This window comes from Citrus sinensis, chromosome 9 (genome assembly GCF_022201045.2).
Source record: "Citrus sinensis cultivar Valencia sweet orange chromosome 9, DVS_A1.0, whole genome shotgun sequence".
NCBI lineage: Eukaryota > Viridiplantae > Streptophyta > Magnoliopsida > Sapindales > Rutaceae > Citrus > Citrus sinensis.
In genome coordinates, this window is record NC_068564.1 from 32,385,288 (window position 1) to 32,401,346 (window position 16,059).

General features: G+C 32.2%; 2 protein-coding genes and 1 pseudogene across 3 annotated transcripts; 2 read left to right on the plus strand and 1 right to left on the minus strand.

The window, feature by feature from the left end:
* Nucleotides 1–2,406: 2,406 nt before the first annotated feature.
* LOC102621880 (CASP-like protein 2C1) lies at nt 2,407–3,592 on the minus strand. 2 transcript variants are annotated; one of them, XM_006483111.3, is made up of 3 exons: nt 3,243–3,592; nt 3,011–3,149; nt 2,407–2,781 (listed from the first exon to the last, which is right to left on the minus strand). In XM_006483111.3, exons 1-3 carry the CDS (start codon nt 3,389–3,391, stop codon nt 2,530–2,532), a joined length of 540 nt encoding a protein of 179 aa, XP_006483174.1. In that variant the 5' UTR covers nt 3,392–3,592; the 3' UTR covers nt 2,407–2,529. The 2 variants fall into 2 exon arrangements, with proteins under 2 accessions (XP_006483174.1, XP_024956792.1); XM_025101024.2 differs by having other exon boundaries at nt 3,011–3,126; nt 3,243–3,385.
* A 5,593-nt stretch (nt 3,593–9,185) lies between these two features.
* LOC102609958 (nicotianamine synthase) lies at nt 9,186–10,302 on the plus strand. Its single transcript, XM_006474574.3, has one exon. The coding sequence runs from the start codon at nt 9,206–9,208 to the stop codon at nt 10,064–10,066; it is 861 nt and encodes a 286-aa protein (XP_006474637.1). The 5' UTR covers nt 9,186–9,205; the 3' UTR covers nt 10,067–10,302.
* Nucleotides 10,303–11,759: 1,457 nt separating this feature from the next.
* Nucleotides 11,760–12,218, plus strand: LOC102609651 (protein BUD31 homolog 2-like; annotated as a pseudogene).
* Nucleotides 12,219–16,059: the final 3,841 nt, after the last annotated feature.

Here is a 16,059-nt window from a genome sequence, read left to right on the forward strand (position 1 = left end):
GCCATGGAGTGAGCCCAGTCACCTAGAGTTTCTCTCTGATCTCTAACAAAGACAGTTAGACAGCTAAAATCATTGAAGGGAAAATGGTGATCATATTCATCATCTTTTTTAACTTTTCTTTTTTTCTTTCACCTTAAATCTACACCATTAGATTTAATAAAATGAAATGAATTGATAGGAAATTTAAGTTGATCAATCCCTATTACCGTTTAAAGTTGGTTAAGTGAGTTGAATAAATTTAACTCAGATATCAGTGAAAGTAATATGATTGTCCTAGAGTAATCTCTTTATTTAAAATTAAACTTAAAAAAAATCGTGTTATCTTGTTGATGAGGTTATACTAATTACATTATATGTACTTCACATCTACCTAAGAGTAGAATCCACAAATTCAAATGTTGTTAAATTATCTATATATCATAAATTATTGAGTGCACCTTTTGTATTAGATGTAAGTGATTAAGTTGGGTGTGGATTTTTGAATTAATGATTTTTTTTTCGGGGGGCCCAATCCTGTTGAAATAAAGCACGGCTGCAAATAAAGGCTAGTGTTAGTTGAAATATCCATTTTCCTAATAACTTCTTGTGCTGTACGTCACTGAATTCTGATGGGTACAAAACCAAATTTATGTCTTGTATTTTAGATCGGTACAGGGAAAATGATGGAACCTAAGCACTTATTTCCTTCGAAGGGCTTATTGATTCGTATCGTTTGTTGGCTAGCAATCACCGCACAATTGTAGCTTTTTTGGCCACGATAGGGATAGTATTTACTATTTTTTAGGAGATGCTATGGTGCAATTTATTGATACTATGAACAAATGATCTCCGGAGAGCAGAGGTAGAACTAGGTACAAGTCTGGCTCTGGCCACCCTGGGTTGGAAAGATTTTTCACGGAGAATAACAGTTTGTATTGAAATTTATCTATTTTTATGTATATTTTACATTTGGGTTTCTCATTTTACTTTTTTTTTCTTTTTAAATAACAATCCACTAACATTTGTAATTTCTCCATTATAGGCAGCTTCTATCGAATTTTAAACCTAATCACTGATTTGACAAAATGTCTAAGATGTTGTTTGTTTTTTATTTGAAATCTTAATTTTACTTATTCTCAAACATTTATCACTTTTAATTTGTTTGTTTTCTATCACTTATATATGATTATAAAATGTTTAGGTCTGAATGGAAAAAAATTAGATATTCTAACTTTTATCTGAATGGCAAAAACATCTAAATGAAACTTTAATATTATCACTCATTAATATTCCCATTAAATAAATTTATCTCCTATTATGTAAATTGTTATTTTAATATTTTTTATTTATTCATTTCTTTTTGTTATATGCGTGTATTGAACTATTAATTTTTTCTTCTTTGTGAATAAAAATTCTGAACATAATAGAAGTTTACGTGAGTGTGTTTTATAATTTGCCCATCTCCTTGTATTTATATTTACTATTGTTATAATAGATTTTGAATTTTATTTAACATATTAATTTTAATTCAAATGATTAAACAAGTCTTGATTGGCTTTTGTAATTAACTAGAAAAAAAATCATTATAATATACTAAAAGTAACATTATAAGTATCATATATTAATGTAAAAAAATGTGTTAGATATATATTTTGTTTTTTGTGCTTTGTTAAGGTAAACATTATCGATTTTTTTAACTAATTAAATAACTTATTTATAATTTGTCATGTGTTTAACCAATAAAATATAAGTATTGTTAATATTTATGATGTTATATATGTCAAAATATCATATTTCAAAGTTTTATTTTTGAAAAATAAACAACTTAACACTTATATTAAGATATTGAAAAAAAAAAGTATGTCATTCAGATATATGTGTATAGACCTATTCAAATTTCAACCAAATTCAGACACGTTCCAATTTCAAACAAAAAAACAAACATTATCTAAATTTATAGAATTATAGCAGAATATGGAGATCGGTCAAGAAAAGTTCAAAAACTACACGTAATACAAACAAGCTACTCCAAATCCATTAACATTTACTAATGTCCATGGGATCTCAACACTAGGAAGAGCGGTTTAACGTCCAATGACCTACCAGGTGGCTCGGGGAGCCCTGGCCCAAGACCCAAAAAACGAAATATAGGAAAGATTAAGAGTAATTTTATCTGAAATTTAGCTCGTTTCTATTTATATTTTATGCTTTGGCCTGCTTGAATTTGATGTTTCTATATTTTAGCCCTTGCCGATCCAATATCTTGGTTCTGCCACTGGCAGTGAAAATATAGTATTTTATGCAGTGTATAGATATATAAATTTACTATTACGCAGATGTCCTTATATTTCATTTCATAAGGATCTTAAACCACAGCCGGTGGATTGCACAGGGATCAGTTGAATTATTGCAAAAGAAACCAAGTACTGATAATGAGTGACAAAGTCAGTTAATTATTGAAATATTTGTTGACAAAAAGTAACTGTGACTTTATGATAAGATAGTAAAATGCAGTTTCTTGGAAGAAGAGGAAGTAAAGATACAAATTCATCATGTGCTCTTTAAGCGCAGAAATTTTTCTGATGAATAGAGCCTAAACAAATTGAAGGCTGAGATGGATGTCGCTAAAACCATTAGAGCACAAGCTGCGTAGCCACTTACCAGAGCCCCCCCGATCTGGAAGCAGAATCTGGTAAACTTGTTGCACCATTTCATCCACTGAAATTCCTTCATGCCACTTAGTGCCAGTACTGAGTGCTCAACTGCTGCTGAGTTTGTGCCAAATGCTATGTACACTACCATCTTTTAAAAAATATACATGTCATACCATTATTGGCCAGCTAGTTGTACAATTACCATGAGGGTACAAAATATTTTTTTGTACACAGGCAAGCCAAAAAAAAACTAACGGCACATTAATTGGCATCTCACAGTTTGTGTTTTGCTTCCAAAAAATTGATTTCGAACACAATATTTTCTTTAGGTATGATCTCAATTTAACAGAATTTAACTTGAGGAAAGGGAAATTTACCTGGTCCAACAAATAAGAAACCCAAGCCAGATATCTGTAAGACCCCTTTGAGTTTCCCAGATAGCGGCTCACGAAGACACTTCTACCCAGTTGAAGAAGATTATAACCCGCAGCAGCTGAAGCAACGTAAACCAAAGCTCTAATATCAAAACAAAACGAAACGATTACCAAAATATATAATAATAACGCCTAAATCATATGCAACAGCCAGTGCATATAATAAATAACTTACCCGAGAGCATGCAATTCCTTGTAAGTAATTTTTCTGTCGACGTAAAAAATATACTTGGATTGAGTATCCAAGCCAACTAAACATGCTGTCAAGAGCAGGAGCAACGCTGCGCAAACCCTTACAAAAGCCTCAATTTTTTGTACATCCATTTCAATTTCTATTGCTTATCTCTCTACAGCCGCCAAGCACTTTGATATTTGTGAGCTGGTTCTGCATGCAACTTGCGCTACATACACTCTGTAAACAAAAGTACTGTCATTCCAGAGTCCAAGAGGATTCATTGATTAAGAAAATATATATAATGATAATTATGAACTTTTTCTATACAAATTGATGATGATTCAATGTATTATTGCCTTTGGTTGAATGGCTTTCACATGGCCCATTTTATTAATTATATCAAATTTGTATTTTTATCAAGAAATAGTGTGTTTACACATCAATTTACATAAAAATCTATGTCCCTATCATTATTCTATTAAAAATAGAGAAACCCAAAGGATCACTTTCTCCTATTGATGATAGAGTTATTGATGACGTATCGAGAAATAGCAAAATTTGTTCTACATTTCCCGGTCATCAATTAATTAACCAATGCATTAATTTGTTTCACGATTATCTGACAAATATAGAATGATAACTTTGTTACACAATTCTTGAACCCGCGATCTATGTCTTAAATTCGCGGGTCGGTAATATCGGCTCCTAATCATGGAAGTGACCAAAACGGCCATGTGAATATGATTTAAAAATCCAACTAAAATGAAATGGACACTTACGAAATATGATTAGCTGCAATATCGGTGTTGATATGGCCATAAAAAAAAATTTTATCATTAATTTTCAGGTCGCCATATTTAAATGGCTATTCAAGTTTAAATCTTAGAGAAAGTAAGGATCAAAAATAGATCTGGGCTTTATCGACCACTCTAATTTTGTTTTTCCTTTTTTTAATAAGAACATCTAACGTTGCCATTAGACTATCCATTTAGCAGCAGTCCAATAGTGGACCTATGCCCAGTGCCCTTAACATTGTTGAGAGAACTATTCAAATCGTCCTGGGAGCTCTTTCTCTTTTCGATGAAAAAATGAAATAAAAGGAGACTTATTTTCAATGTTGAACTGATGAACCAGCCTCGGTAAATTTATGAATATTATTGAAAATTTATATATCTAGAGGTCTTGTAGACATCAAATTGTAATACATCTATAAATTTTAACAATTAAATAAAACATACAACAAACATTAATATTCTCAAATCAGTCATCACTTTTTTTTTTGGGAAATTTACACTAATAACCATAAAAATTTTAGTTTTTTTCATCTTAACCCCTCAAACAAATTTCTATCAACATTAGCCATAAAAGAACCGTTGAGACCAAATTACCCTTCTCTCTCATCTCCCTTTCCTCTTCCTCTTGCCTTCTTCTCTCCAGTTCTCTATTAATTTCAACATCCACCTCTTTCTTCTTCTTCTCTCTCCTATAATCCTCGTAATCGTTCGGTCTAGCGGGGTCGTGCTCCTCGATTACGGTCGAAGTCACGTCGACCAATGCCGGTTGCGGCAGCGCTACCACGTCGTCGGGGGAAGGTGCGATTGCAGGTGAGGAATGGGGTCTAGTCGGGAGAGAATTTTGGGTGGTTTTGGGTTTGGATTGGGGCTTGAGGATGGTTTGTGGTGGCGCGAAAATTGACCAGACAGTGGTGGTTGTGTTGGTGGGTTTGTCCTCATCGGAGGGTGGAGGTAGGTATCCGTACAGCCCGCCTAGCATTTCGCAACGTGGCTTTTGATGGAAAATCCCGGGGAATTTGAATTCCGAAATTGGATTTTAGAGAATTAAAAAGCTGATTTTGTTTTGTTGTTTGGGTTGTCTGATGAGATTCGATCTGAGGTAGAAGAAGATATTACATACGAATAAGAAGAGACGAACAAAGACGAAAGGACTGGCGAAAACAAACAAATACTGAGGTAGAAGAAGGCAACCTGTCGCACGAAGCTTGGTGCGACAGGTGCCTGTCGCACGAAGCTTGGTGCGACAGGTGCCTGTCGCACGAAGCTTGGTGCGACAGGTGCCTGTCGCACGAAGCTTGGTGCGACAGGTGCCTGTCGCACCAAGGCATGGTGCGACAGGTGCCTGTCGCACCAAGGCATGGTGCGACAGGTTGCCTGTCGCACCAAAGTTTGGTGCGACAGGTGCCTGTCGCACCAAGGCATGGTGCGACAGGTGCCTGTCGCACCAAAGCTTAGTGCGACAGGTGCCTGTCGCACCAAGACTTGGGCTTGTCGCACCAAGTTTCTTTTCGTTTGTAAAGAAGGGTAATTTGGGGAGAAAAGCGTGTATTTGGCTAATGTTGATAGAAAAAAGTTGAGAGGGTTAATTCGAAAAATAGTAAAAATTTTATGGTTATTTTCGTAAATTTCCCTTTTTTTTTTATAATATTGCTACTTTCCTTTTGAATAATATTAAAAAGCATTAACTGTGTTTAATTATGTAAATAATATTGTTTGGATTAGATTAGATTTGGCCCCATCCCAAGGGGCTGACCAATTCATGATGGTCATTAAATCTTCAATGACTTACCCATATGGTTAGTTGGTCTACCCAACTGCCTCTTTAAATACAGTTGCACTCGCTAACTTTAATTTCTTGAGTTTTCGAAATGTTATTCCACCAATTGTTACGGGAGATTGGATTCTCTGAATGTGTGGGTAAAGGTCTTTGTATGTTCAGTGTTCGACTGTCATGGCCGTATTGCCATTGCATTGAATAAAGGTGTTTCTATGCTGTCAGTGAATAATATGCTAGCTGGCTAATGGCTATAGCTGCAAGCCTGCAACCCTTTCTTCCACTCTACTAACTCGGTACATATATATATTCCTAGATTCTTCTACTGTAGTAGTAATGCTACAACATTTGTTTTTTCCAATTATCGACATGGATTTTAGTTCCAATTATGGGTAGGGATGTCAATTGTGCCTGCAAATCTATCAATCCGTCTAGATTTGTTTGTCAAAATTCATCCGCAGTGGATAATTTTACGGGTTGTGGGTGAGTTTGGTATTTCAAATTGAAATGCGCACTTGGATACGGGTGGGTTTGATATTAACTTAATATCCGGCGGATACCTGTATGGATATCCGCCAGATCCATAATATTTATTTAAATATTTTTAATTTATTTTAAATTAAATTAAAAATATTTAAATCTAAAAAATATATAAAGAAAATAATGCAATTATGCAAAGTGCCAAATAACATAATAGCAGACTTCATCCAAAGATGTTGGAGGCTTTAATGTGTGCTCAAAATTGGTTGTGTGCTCAACTTAATGGTATGAAAATACATTTTTACTTAAATAGAATATAATATCTATTATACATTACAAACTTATAATCATCTATCTTTTTTCTTGATATACTTGTTACTTGTAGATGTATAATCTTTTAATAAAGTAGGAAATAACAAATTCTCCAAAAATGAATATATTGTTGATGAGGTAAGAAACTAAGTTTATTTACCTTAATTAATGGATTATTATATATACTTATTATATTTTTTATGGACTATTTTTCTTTAACTTAATGCATGAATTATTTCATTATTATAATTTTTTTCTTCAGATTAATATTTGAAAAATATTATTATTTGGAAAATATTAATCTTAATTATTATTGTAGGCATCATGTTAGATCGATGCTAATGGTGGTGAATAAAATGAAGATCTTTTCTTGGAGTTTGTGTTGAATAATAATATGAAATGTAATTATTATTTTTAGATATTAGTTTGTGATTTTTTTTAATGGATTTGTGTAATTTACACTTAAAATTGAGAATTCGTGTTAGATTGATGTTAAAATTTTAATTTTTCATTTACATTGGTTAAATTAAAATTGAGTATGTTATGTAGAATTTGAGGTTATTATTATAAATTTATATGTTGAATATTTGTTATTTTAAATGTAAAAACTCGCAAAAAATCCGCTGGATACCATTGCGGGTTTGGTAATTGTCAAAACCCATAGCAAGTAGGTTTTCTTTAAAAAATTAAAACCCGCTTACATTTTTTTTATCAATTCAACCGATTATAATATGTCATATTAGTTTGTATAATAATCTTTTAATAAATACAAATATATTAACTGAGACTTTTTTAAGTAAATTTTAGAAATATGACGGTGCATTTGACTCAATCCTAAGGGGTGAAGGGACATTAACCCTTTCTATATTGATTTATCTCATAAATTTAAAGTTCTAACATCTCAACCGCTTAATGAATATGCAACAAATATAGTACAGAAGTAATTTATTGAAACGGTACAAAAATTAGTAAAAAGAAAACAAAAAGTAAAGATCTATTGAAAATTCTAACTCATGATGGATATCATATAATAAAAGATCAACAGTAACTGGCCCAAATTAAAGCCTAAACTCGAATCGAGTTTCTAATTTCCAGTAAGAGGCTCGTGAGTGGTAACAAACCTAGATTTTTTGAGTATATCCACTGTCATATCTATACACACACAATGTCCATCTTATAGACTGAAAGGCCCAGTTGTAGAGAAAACATTGGAATAAAAAAATTACTGTTAATTTTGTTATGACCCAATTTAAGTACTATTGTTACTGGCACGTAAACCAGACAAAATTTAATACGATCCGATTACCCGATATAAAAATGATACAAACAAATGGGTATGAGTCATCAAATTTGACAAGATTATTAAATGGACTGAGTTCGGGTTTACACAATTTTTTTCATGTCGGGTTAGGGTTAAAGTTCTTAACCTATTTATCCGAACAATGACACGATTATATTTTCTATTTCAAATTAATTTTTAGATTCTTTTCATTAAAACTCAAATATTGGGCACGATTCTCTTTTTTTAATTTTTTCGGGGAAGATGGATGTATACATAGTGTTTTATTTATAAAATTTGATATAAATTTAAAACTTTAATAGTGTAAGTGTGTAAAATATTGATACACATGTATATTTATGATATCGATATGTAATATTATTTATATATATATAATTTAAACTTTAAATAGTGTAAATGTGTAATATGTTGGGGTGTATGTGTTTAACACTTGTTAAATATTTAGATATCAAACAGGTTATTGGGTGACCCATTTATCTTTCGTGCCGAGTTTAAGTCTCAATATTTTAACACAATTATTCAATGGGTCGTGTTTGGGCCGACTTAAATTTGACACGATACGAACACGAGCCGGTGACCCATTTTGCCAACTCTACTACCACACTTAATAATTTGAAGTTTTTAAAGTTCTTTAACTAACATAATACGCAGTTAAGGATTCAAGTAATTTGATTTTTTTTTTGTTTAAATATATAACGCGGAAATATATACTTCTCCATTTGTTGGACCCAAAATATATTAATATTTATTTGATATTGCTTACGGTAGGGGGGGGGGGGGGTGGTCGTGGCTTGCCAAAACTCAACCCTTGTTTAGTATTAAAAACAATATTAAAAATCCACTATTTTGCTACTTTGAAAAGCTCAAGCGAAGTTGGCTGCGGTGCCCATGCCTTGTTGAATATCTTTGACTCCAATTTCATTCTCATGTGCGAACATAAATATTCTTTGGTATTTCCTCACTTCTTCACAACCCTTCAAGGGAAATAGGAGCCGTGGTGTGAAAAGAATACTAGCTAGCTAGCTAACTAGCTTTCTCCATCTAACAAAAATATAAAAAAACAAAATGTAAGCGGTACCAAATTAGAAAAGATTTTGAAGACATTTAAGCCCATAAGTTTTAAATGAACTATAGGCCAAAATCTCAGGGCATGGAACGTGCCATTAAGTTGACAATTATAATGGACAAATATCTGATGATGTCAATCAAACTACCAGCTCTTACGCCTATAAATACTAATACATAGCTAGCCAATTCCACAAGACAAACACCCCCCAAAAAAAAATAAAATTCTCAATCATCAATGGCTTCCCTCCGAAGCCTTAGCTGTGAAAGCCAAATTCCGGCGGAGCTCTTAATAGCTAGCGTCATGCAAATCCATGCTAGCATATCCAAGCTTGAGTCTCTAAAGCCTTCGAAGCAAGTCAATAGCATCTTCTCTCGCCTTGTGAAATTATGTACCATCCCTTCATCCATTGACATAACGGCCTTACCACAAGAAGTTCAAAAAATGCGAGAGAGCCTCATTGTTCTTTGTGGCCGTGCTGAAGGCCTATTGGAGCTAGAATTTGCAACATTTCTAACCAAAATTCCCCAACCCTTAAATAATCTCAGTCTCTTCCCTTATTATGGAAATTATGTAAAGCTATCCAAGTTGGAATATACAATCCTCAGTGAAAATGGAGTGGTGCAACCCAAGAAGGTTGCCTTTGTGGGTTCGGGCCCAATGCCTCTCACTTCTATTATAATGGCTAAACATCACTTGACATCCACTCACTTTGATAATTTTGATATTGATGAGGCAGCAAATGATGTGGCTCGCAGCATTGTTGCTTCGGATGCTGAGTTTGAGGGGAGGATGAAGTTTCTGACTCGTGATATAATGGAAGTAAAAGAGCAGCTTGGGGAGTATGATTGCATATTTTTGGCAGCTCTTGTTGGTATGAGTAAAGAAGAGAAACTGACGATTCTTGGACATATAAGAAAATATATGAAGGATGGAGGAATTTTGCTAGTGAGGAGCGCAAAAGGGGCAAGGGCATTTTTGTATCCGGTGGTGGTGGAGCACGACTTGTTGGATTTTGAGGTTCTCTCAGCCGTTCATCCCAATGATGACGTGATCAATTCGGTTGTTCTAGTTCGCAACTCGCAAGGCTATCTTTAAATCACTACAAATGAAATGCCCGAGCTTCTATTTGTTGTGATTCTTAATCGATCACTCTATCTTATAGCTTCAATTTTTTCTTTTTTTCCTATGCAGTTTCTGCTATTTTGTTGTTTTAAAGAATTTTTTTCAGGTTTGTTGATTTCTTCTTCTGCATTAGTATTCTCTTTGTTGTATACTTGTGAATATATGGATGACTTTGTTGAATAATAACTTTAGTTAAGTAACTACCTCTGCTGATGCGGCAGCTGAGTCAGCAAGGTTGTTATAATTAGTTTTAGAATCTGTTATTTCGTTAGTAATGATTGTTAATCATTTGTAATCTTTGCTCATTCTTCACACGTGAGTTAACAAATCCTGAATGTTCTGGATACCAGTATATAAGCTCATTGTACTTTTAATTTAGATGAATGAAACTGATGAATTGTTCTGCAAAAAATTTTCTCATAGTTTATTAGATTTTCTTTCACTTTCTCAGTAACCAAACAACTTCAATTTGGTATCAAAGCCATAATCAATCATTTCACATGGCTTTAACAAACTTAAACACAAACATCTCATCAACACTATCATCGTTTACCTTCACTATTCCAATCACTTGACAGATCTTACTACACGATCTGAAAGTCTCAAATTCTCTCCTTAGTTCGAGCCAATGAACTTGAAAATCTTCTAGATGGCTCTAAAACTTGTCCATATCGATTTCTCTCAAATGCTTTAGGAAATTCAAGTGATGTCTCCAATTCGTCTGAGAACACAAATGTTGCTCCACAAGAGAATCATGCATTTGTTGTATGGAAGAAGCAAGATCAGATGTTATTGAGTTGGTTGATGTCCTCCATCAATGTTGAAATCCTCAATCTTGTGGTAAACTCGAAAACCTCTCATGAATTGTGGACTAGCTTAGAACAACAATTTGGATATGAAATTGGTGCTAAGAAAGTTCACCTAAAAATGATGTTAAACAATTTGAAGAAAGGTTCTATAACTATCAACTGAAATCTGTCACTGATGAGCTAGCTATAGCTGGAAGTCCTGTTAGTTCTTTAGATTTCATCACTCATCTAATTTCAATAAGAAAAAGGTTATCAAGGTTTCATAATTGCTAATTTTAGAGTGATAACTCAAAATTAATTTATGTCGTCTCATAGATCTAAGAATTAAGTATGAGTAATTATCTCTAATGTATATATATTTTTTTGGTTTGCTTTAAGGTATAATTTTTAAGCATTATAGCATCTTATTGAAAACCAAAGAATCAAAGTTTCTTAAGCATTCTATGTATTCAATTTGTTGAAAATCATACAATCAAAGAAATTAAATTAATATTATTTTATCAACGTTAGATTTAATCAAATAATCTCTTAATTGTAAAAACACATGATATTAAAGATAAAAAAAAAATTATTCCATCAATCATGAGAAACAAGAACTGTAATCATAAAAAAAATACACGTGGGAAACTAAAACAAAAAGACAACTGTTTTATTCAACATGATTTCATCTTTAAGGATCTTAACCTCACTATAAGAAAATTAAGTAGACATACTTCAATGGAGAATAACAAAATAAATTGAACAAGCGGGTGACACCCCAATCCCTGGTCGTTCCGGCTGTCCAAGAAGGGCTTTGCTTCTCAATTTGAATCTAAAAAATATTCGCTTTTGGTAGTACATTGTGTAGAGGTAGAAGGATGCCGAAGGTAAAGACAAACACTGTCTAATATCCTCCGGAGGGCTGCTGGGATTTGATCGAACCTACGCTTCGTAAATTTCAGGCAAAAATGACAGAAGCTGAAAATGATCCACATGATGGAAAGAGAAAATGTGAGGCATTGTGGCTATTTTAAAAACAGCACATCAGAAGAGCCGCTATATTTTTCTACCTTTACCACAGAAAGAAGGAAATATCTATGGAGCTATATGATTTCTGTTTGGATCATGGCCATGCAGACCGAAATCTAATTGCAAAATGCAAAAAGCCGGGTTATGAAAGTTTATGTTGCTTAAGATGTATGCAGCCTCGTGATCACAACTTCCAATCGACATGCGTGTGCCGAGTGCCCAAGAACTTGCGGGAGGAGAAAGTTATAGAGTTTGTCCATTGCTGTTGGAGAGGCCGTGCAAGTGGAGATCGATCAACTGCTCTGTAACTTTCTTAAATTGAAATGCCATCCGAAAATTATTGAGTGATACCGTAACATCATAAGGAGCGAATTGAATATCTTGTGGAATTGTTATGGTTATAATTATATTGTATTGTAATTTTAACGTTTTCACTTTGCCTAGATACCAGTCTGCATATTAGAAGAAAACTGGGATCGTAACATTCTTTTTGGCCTTTTTTCTTCATTTAAAGTTCTCGTCGCTTGGTTCTAAATATAGCTTTTGATAAGAGTTTGATACTCGGTGGCAATTGAAGGGGGGAGGAGGAGATTACTAGTGTCTTTTGATCATGGGAAGTTCTTTCAGTTGAAAAGGCTTTTACTAGTTTCAAATTCATTTGCAAAGAGAAGTGAAAATTTTTTGTACAAACCTTAAATTACAATTGTGAATTTTCATCTTTAAGGAAAAAAATAAATAGAACAAGCCATGAGAGAACTTTAATTCATCACGCGCAGGCATGATCTGGATTTACAACTAATTGAATTTTGGTTATTTTGCCTTGAATTCCGCGTGTGAATTCGGCCCAATTGCTTCCAAAATCAATTACTCTTTAATGCTTCCCAAATTGTTATTATTTACGTAATTTTTATCCATAATTTTTAATTAATTTTTATTTAATAAAATAAGGGTTTTCTCTAGCTTTTTTCAATTTTTTTTTTGCAGCGCTCCACTTGAAGTTAACATTTTTTTCACTGATTCACTCCAGTTATAACACTGTTAGAACTTTACTGACATCATAAGAGTAAAATTGTCATTTCACAACGACATTATTTGAAGTCAGAAGTGGATAGGTGAAGAACAATATAACTTCAAGTGGAGTTCAACAAAAAAAAATGTATTTTTCAAAAAATACAAAAAAAAAGTGGTCGGTGAATAATTGTCCTTTTACATTTGGGGGTAAAAAAGTCATTTATATAATATTTCGTTAGTTCTCTTAACAGTTTGAAGACGGAAGTGGACATGTGCAAAATAATATAAGTTCGAGTGAAGTTTAGCAAAAAAAAAATTAAGAATTGTGTATTTTTGAAAAAATACGAAAAATAGGTGGTCAGTGAATAATTTTCCATAAAATTATTCAATAAAATAAAAATAATTAAATAAATATATAATTAAAGGTAAAATATGTTTAAATTATATGCTTATCATTCATCCACCTTGATTTAGTTCATTTATTTTGAGGTGCATATGATCTAATTTTATCATTTTGGAAGTTGAATATTTGAAATATTTTCCTTCAATACTATTTATACTCACTACAAGAAAATCTATTATTTGTAATTGTTGAATACAGTAAAAAAAAGTGAAGTGTCGTTGCAAATGTGTTTTTTCAATGGCTGAAGGTAGTCACTAGCCGTCGATAATATCTTGGGTAGAAATACTTTTTTTTCCAAACAGCCACCGTAAATATGCTTTTTTCGAGTTAAATTAGCCATGGAAAAATGATAAATGCATATAAGAAATAATATGACCACTGGAAATAAATTAATTTTGAGGAGCAAAAACAAAAAAAAAAACTAAACTATAATTGGAAATACATGTTGTTCTAATTGATTTTGCAATCAAAAATACTACATACTAGTTGAAATAAGTAATATTTGCAATTGAATTGTTCCATCATAAATAATGTATTCATAGTCAAAAAAGCAATATTTTCGACGACATATTTTTGTTGAAAATTCTCTGCTTTTAATAGGGATAGACAATTGAAAATAATCTATGTAGTTGAAATTTATTTTATTAATTACCACTGGCAATTCCAATTGCCTAATACAATTTTTAAGAACATATGACTATTGAGACTATATTTTATTCAACCAACGTTATTATTAAAATGAATGAATTTTCCTAAATAATTCAATTGAAATTATCAGCATTCATATTGTCCAAAAACATTTCATAATAAAAAATAAAGCATTATTATATTATTTTCAAATGCCATAAATCATATAAATATCAAATATCATCAAAATCATATAAATATCAAATATCATCAAAATCATTTGAATCAATATCAGCATCCTCTTCTGTATCAGCATCCTCTTCTGAATCAGCATAACCATCACCATCGTCCTCTAAATTAGCGCCACCATTGTCATCTGAATTAGTATCACCACCATCACCAGAATTTGCACCACCATCGTCGTTTGCATTCAATTTTCCAGTTGAATCCTGTATAGAAAAATTAAATGAACGTTTAAAATAATTAAGTGATAATGAATTATGTAAATTAAAAAAAATTGAGATTGAAAAGAACATTATACCATTGAAGAGGAATCCACAACAACTTGAGAATGAGATTGCTTTGCTTTTAACTCTTCCACTTTTTTCTATACAATAGTCAGTTGCTCTTGCGCCGCTTTTAAAGTACTCAACAAAAACTCCTCACATTGTGTGCATTTCTCTTTGTTGCATGGTCGCCTTGAAGTGGATTCATATACATCTTCAGTTTTAAGGCCTCCAAGAGCATGACCATGCTTAACACCTCCTATTACATTAAGATATATATCCTATTGTTTTCTCAGTGAGACCTCATCAGATGACTCATTTAATTCATTTCTCTTTGATATCATTTGTGCCTTATAAAAATATGAACACAATAATTAGATAAATATAACATATCCAATAGTGAAAATAATACAAACTTTTGAAATAAAAATAAAATAAAATAACATACATGTAGTTCCTTAGCTTTATCACTAGGCCAACTTCCATAGCTTCGCACATGAAAATCTATTGGACTAGACTCATTCCCAATTTGCTCAACCTATCAATACAATAACAATAATAATATTAATGTTACATAATTAATTAACTTGTGCTATAAAAACTAAAATATTAAGAATCAAAATAATTATTTTATAATAGCAAAGTAAATGCTTTAAAAGCACTTTATGATAAAATATTAATAAAATTTATGGCAACTATGGTCATTTACTAGTTCCTTTTTCTTCTTCAGTAACTTAACTGATCTAGTTGTATGCACTACTTTAGATGGTTTGTTACAGTTCAATGCGCTTGTTCTACTAGATTTCTACATAAAAGAAAAAAAAAATGATTCATTACATTGAACATTGTAAACTAAAATTATTTAACTAAGTTGAAATTACAATTATTGCATAAGATTTAAATAAACTCAATCATTAGATTTACTTGCTCCAAATCTAACCCACTCATTGTGGTGAAATTAATTTCAAACCTAGCCCACAAACTCATATATAACACAAGTATGAATGGAAAAATCAATTCTATATGATCAGATTGTTAATAAATATAGCTAATAGATTGTTAATGAATATAGCTAATAAATAATAGGCATATTGTAGAGACTGCATTGACATTGTTAGCACTAGCACAAATGCCTATGAAATTATGGTGGGAAGCTATAAAAGCTTCAGTTTACTTGATTAATAGACTGCTTATACCAGTTATTGATCACATCTCACCATTTGAAAAGCTTTTCAAATAAAAGCCAGATTATGACTTTCTAAAAGTTTTAAGATGTGCTTGCTACCCTTACTTAAGACCATACAACAAGAACAAGTTACAATTTCATACATCAAAATGTGTCTTCATTGGTTGCAGTTTAGTATGCAAGCGATCTATGTGTTTTCATAGTTCAGGTAGAATTTACATTACTAGGAATGTTGTGTTTGATAAGTGTGATTTTCCATTTAAAACAAATGAGTCCTTCAGTGTGACAAACAAAGTATCAAACAATAGTCCTATCTATAATTACAGTAAGTTTCTATATGTGCCATATGCAACAACTCATATAGATTCATTTGATCAGAACTAAGCCACATCCAATGAAGAAGAGAACTCATCAAG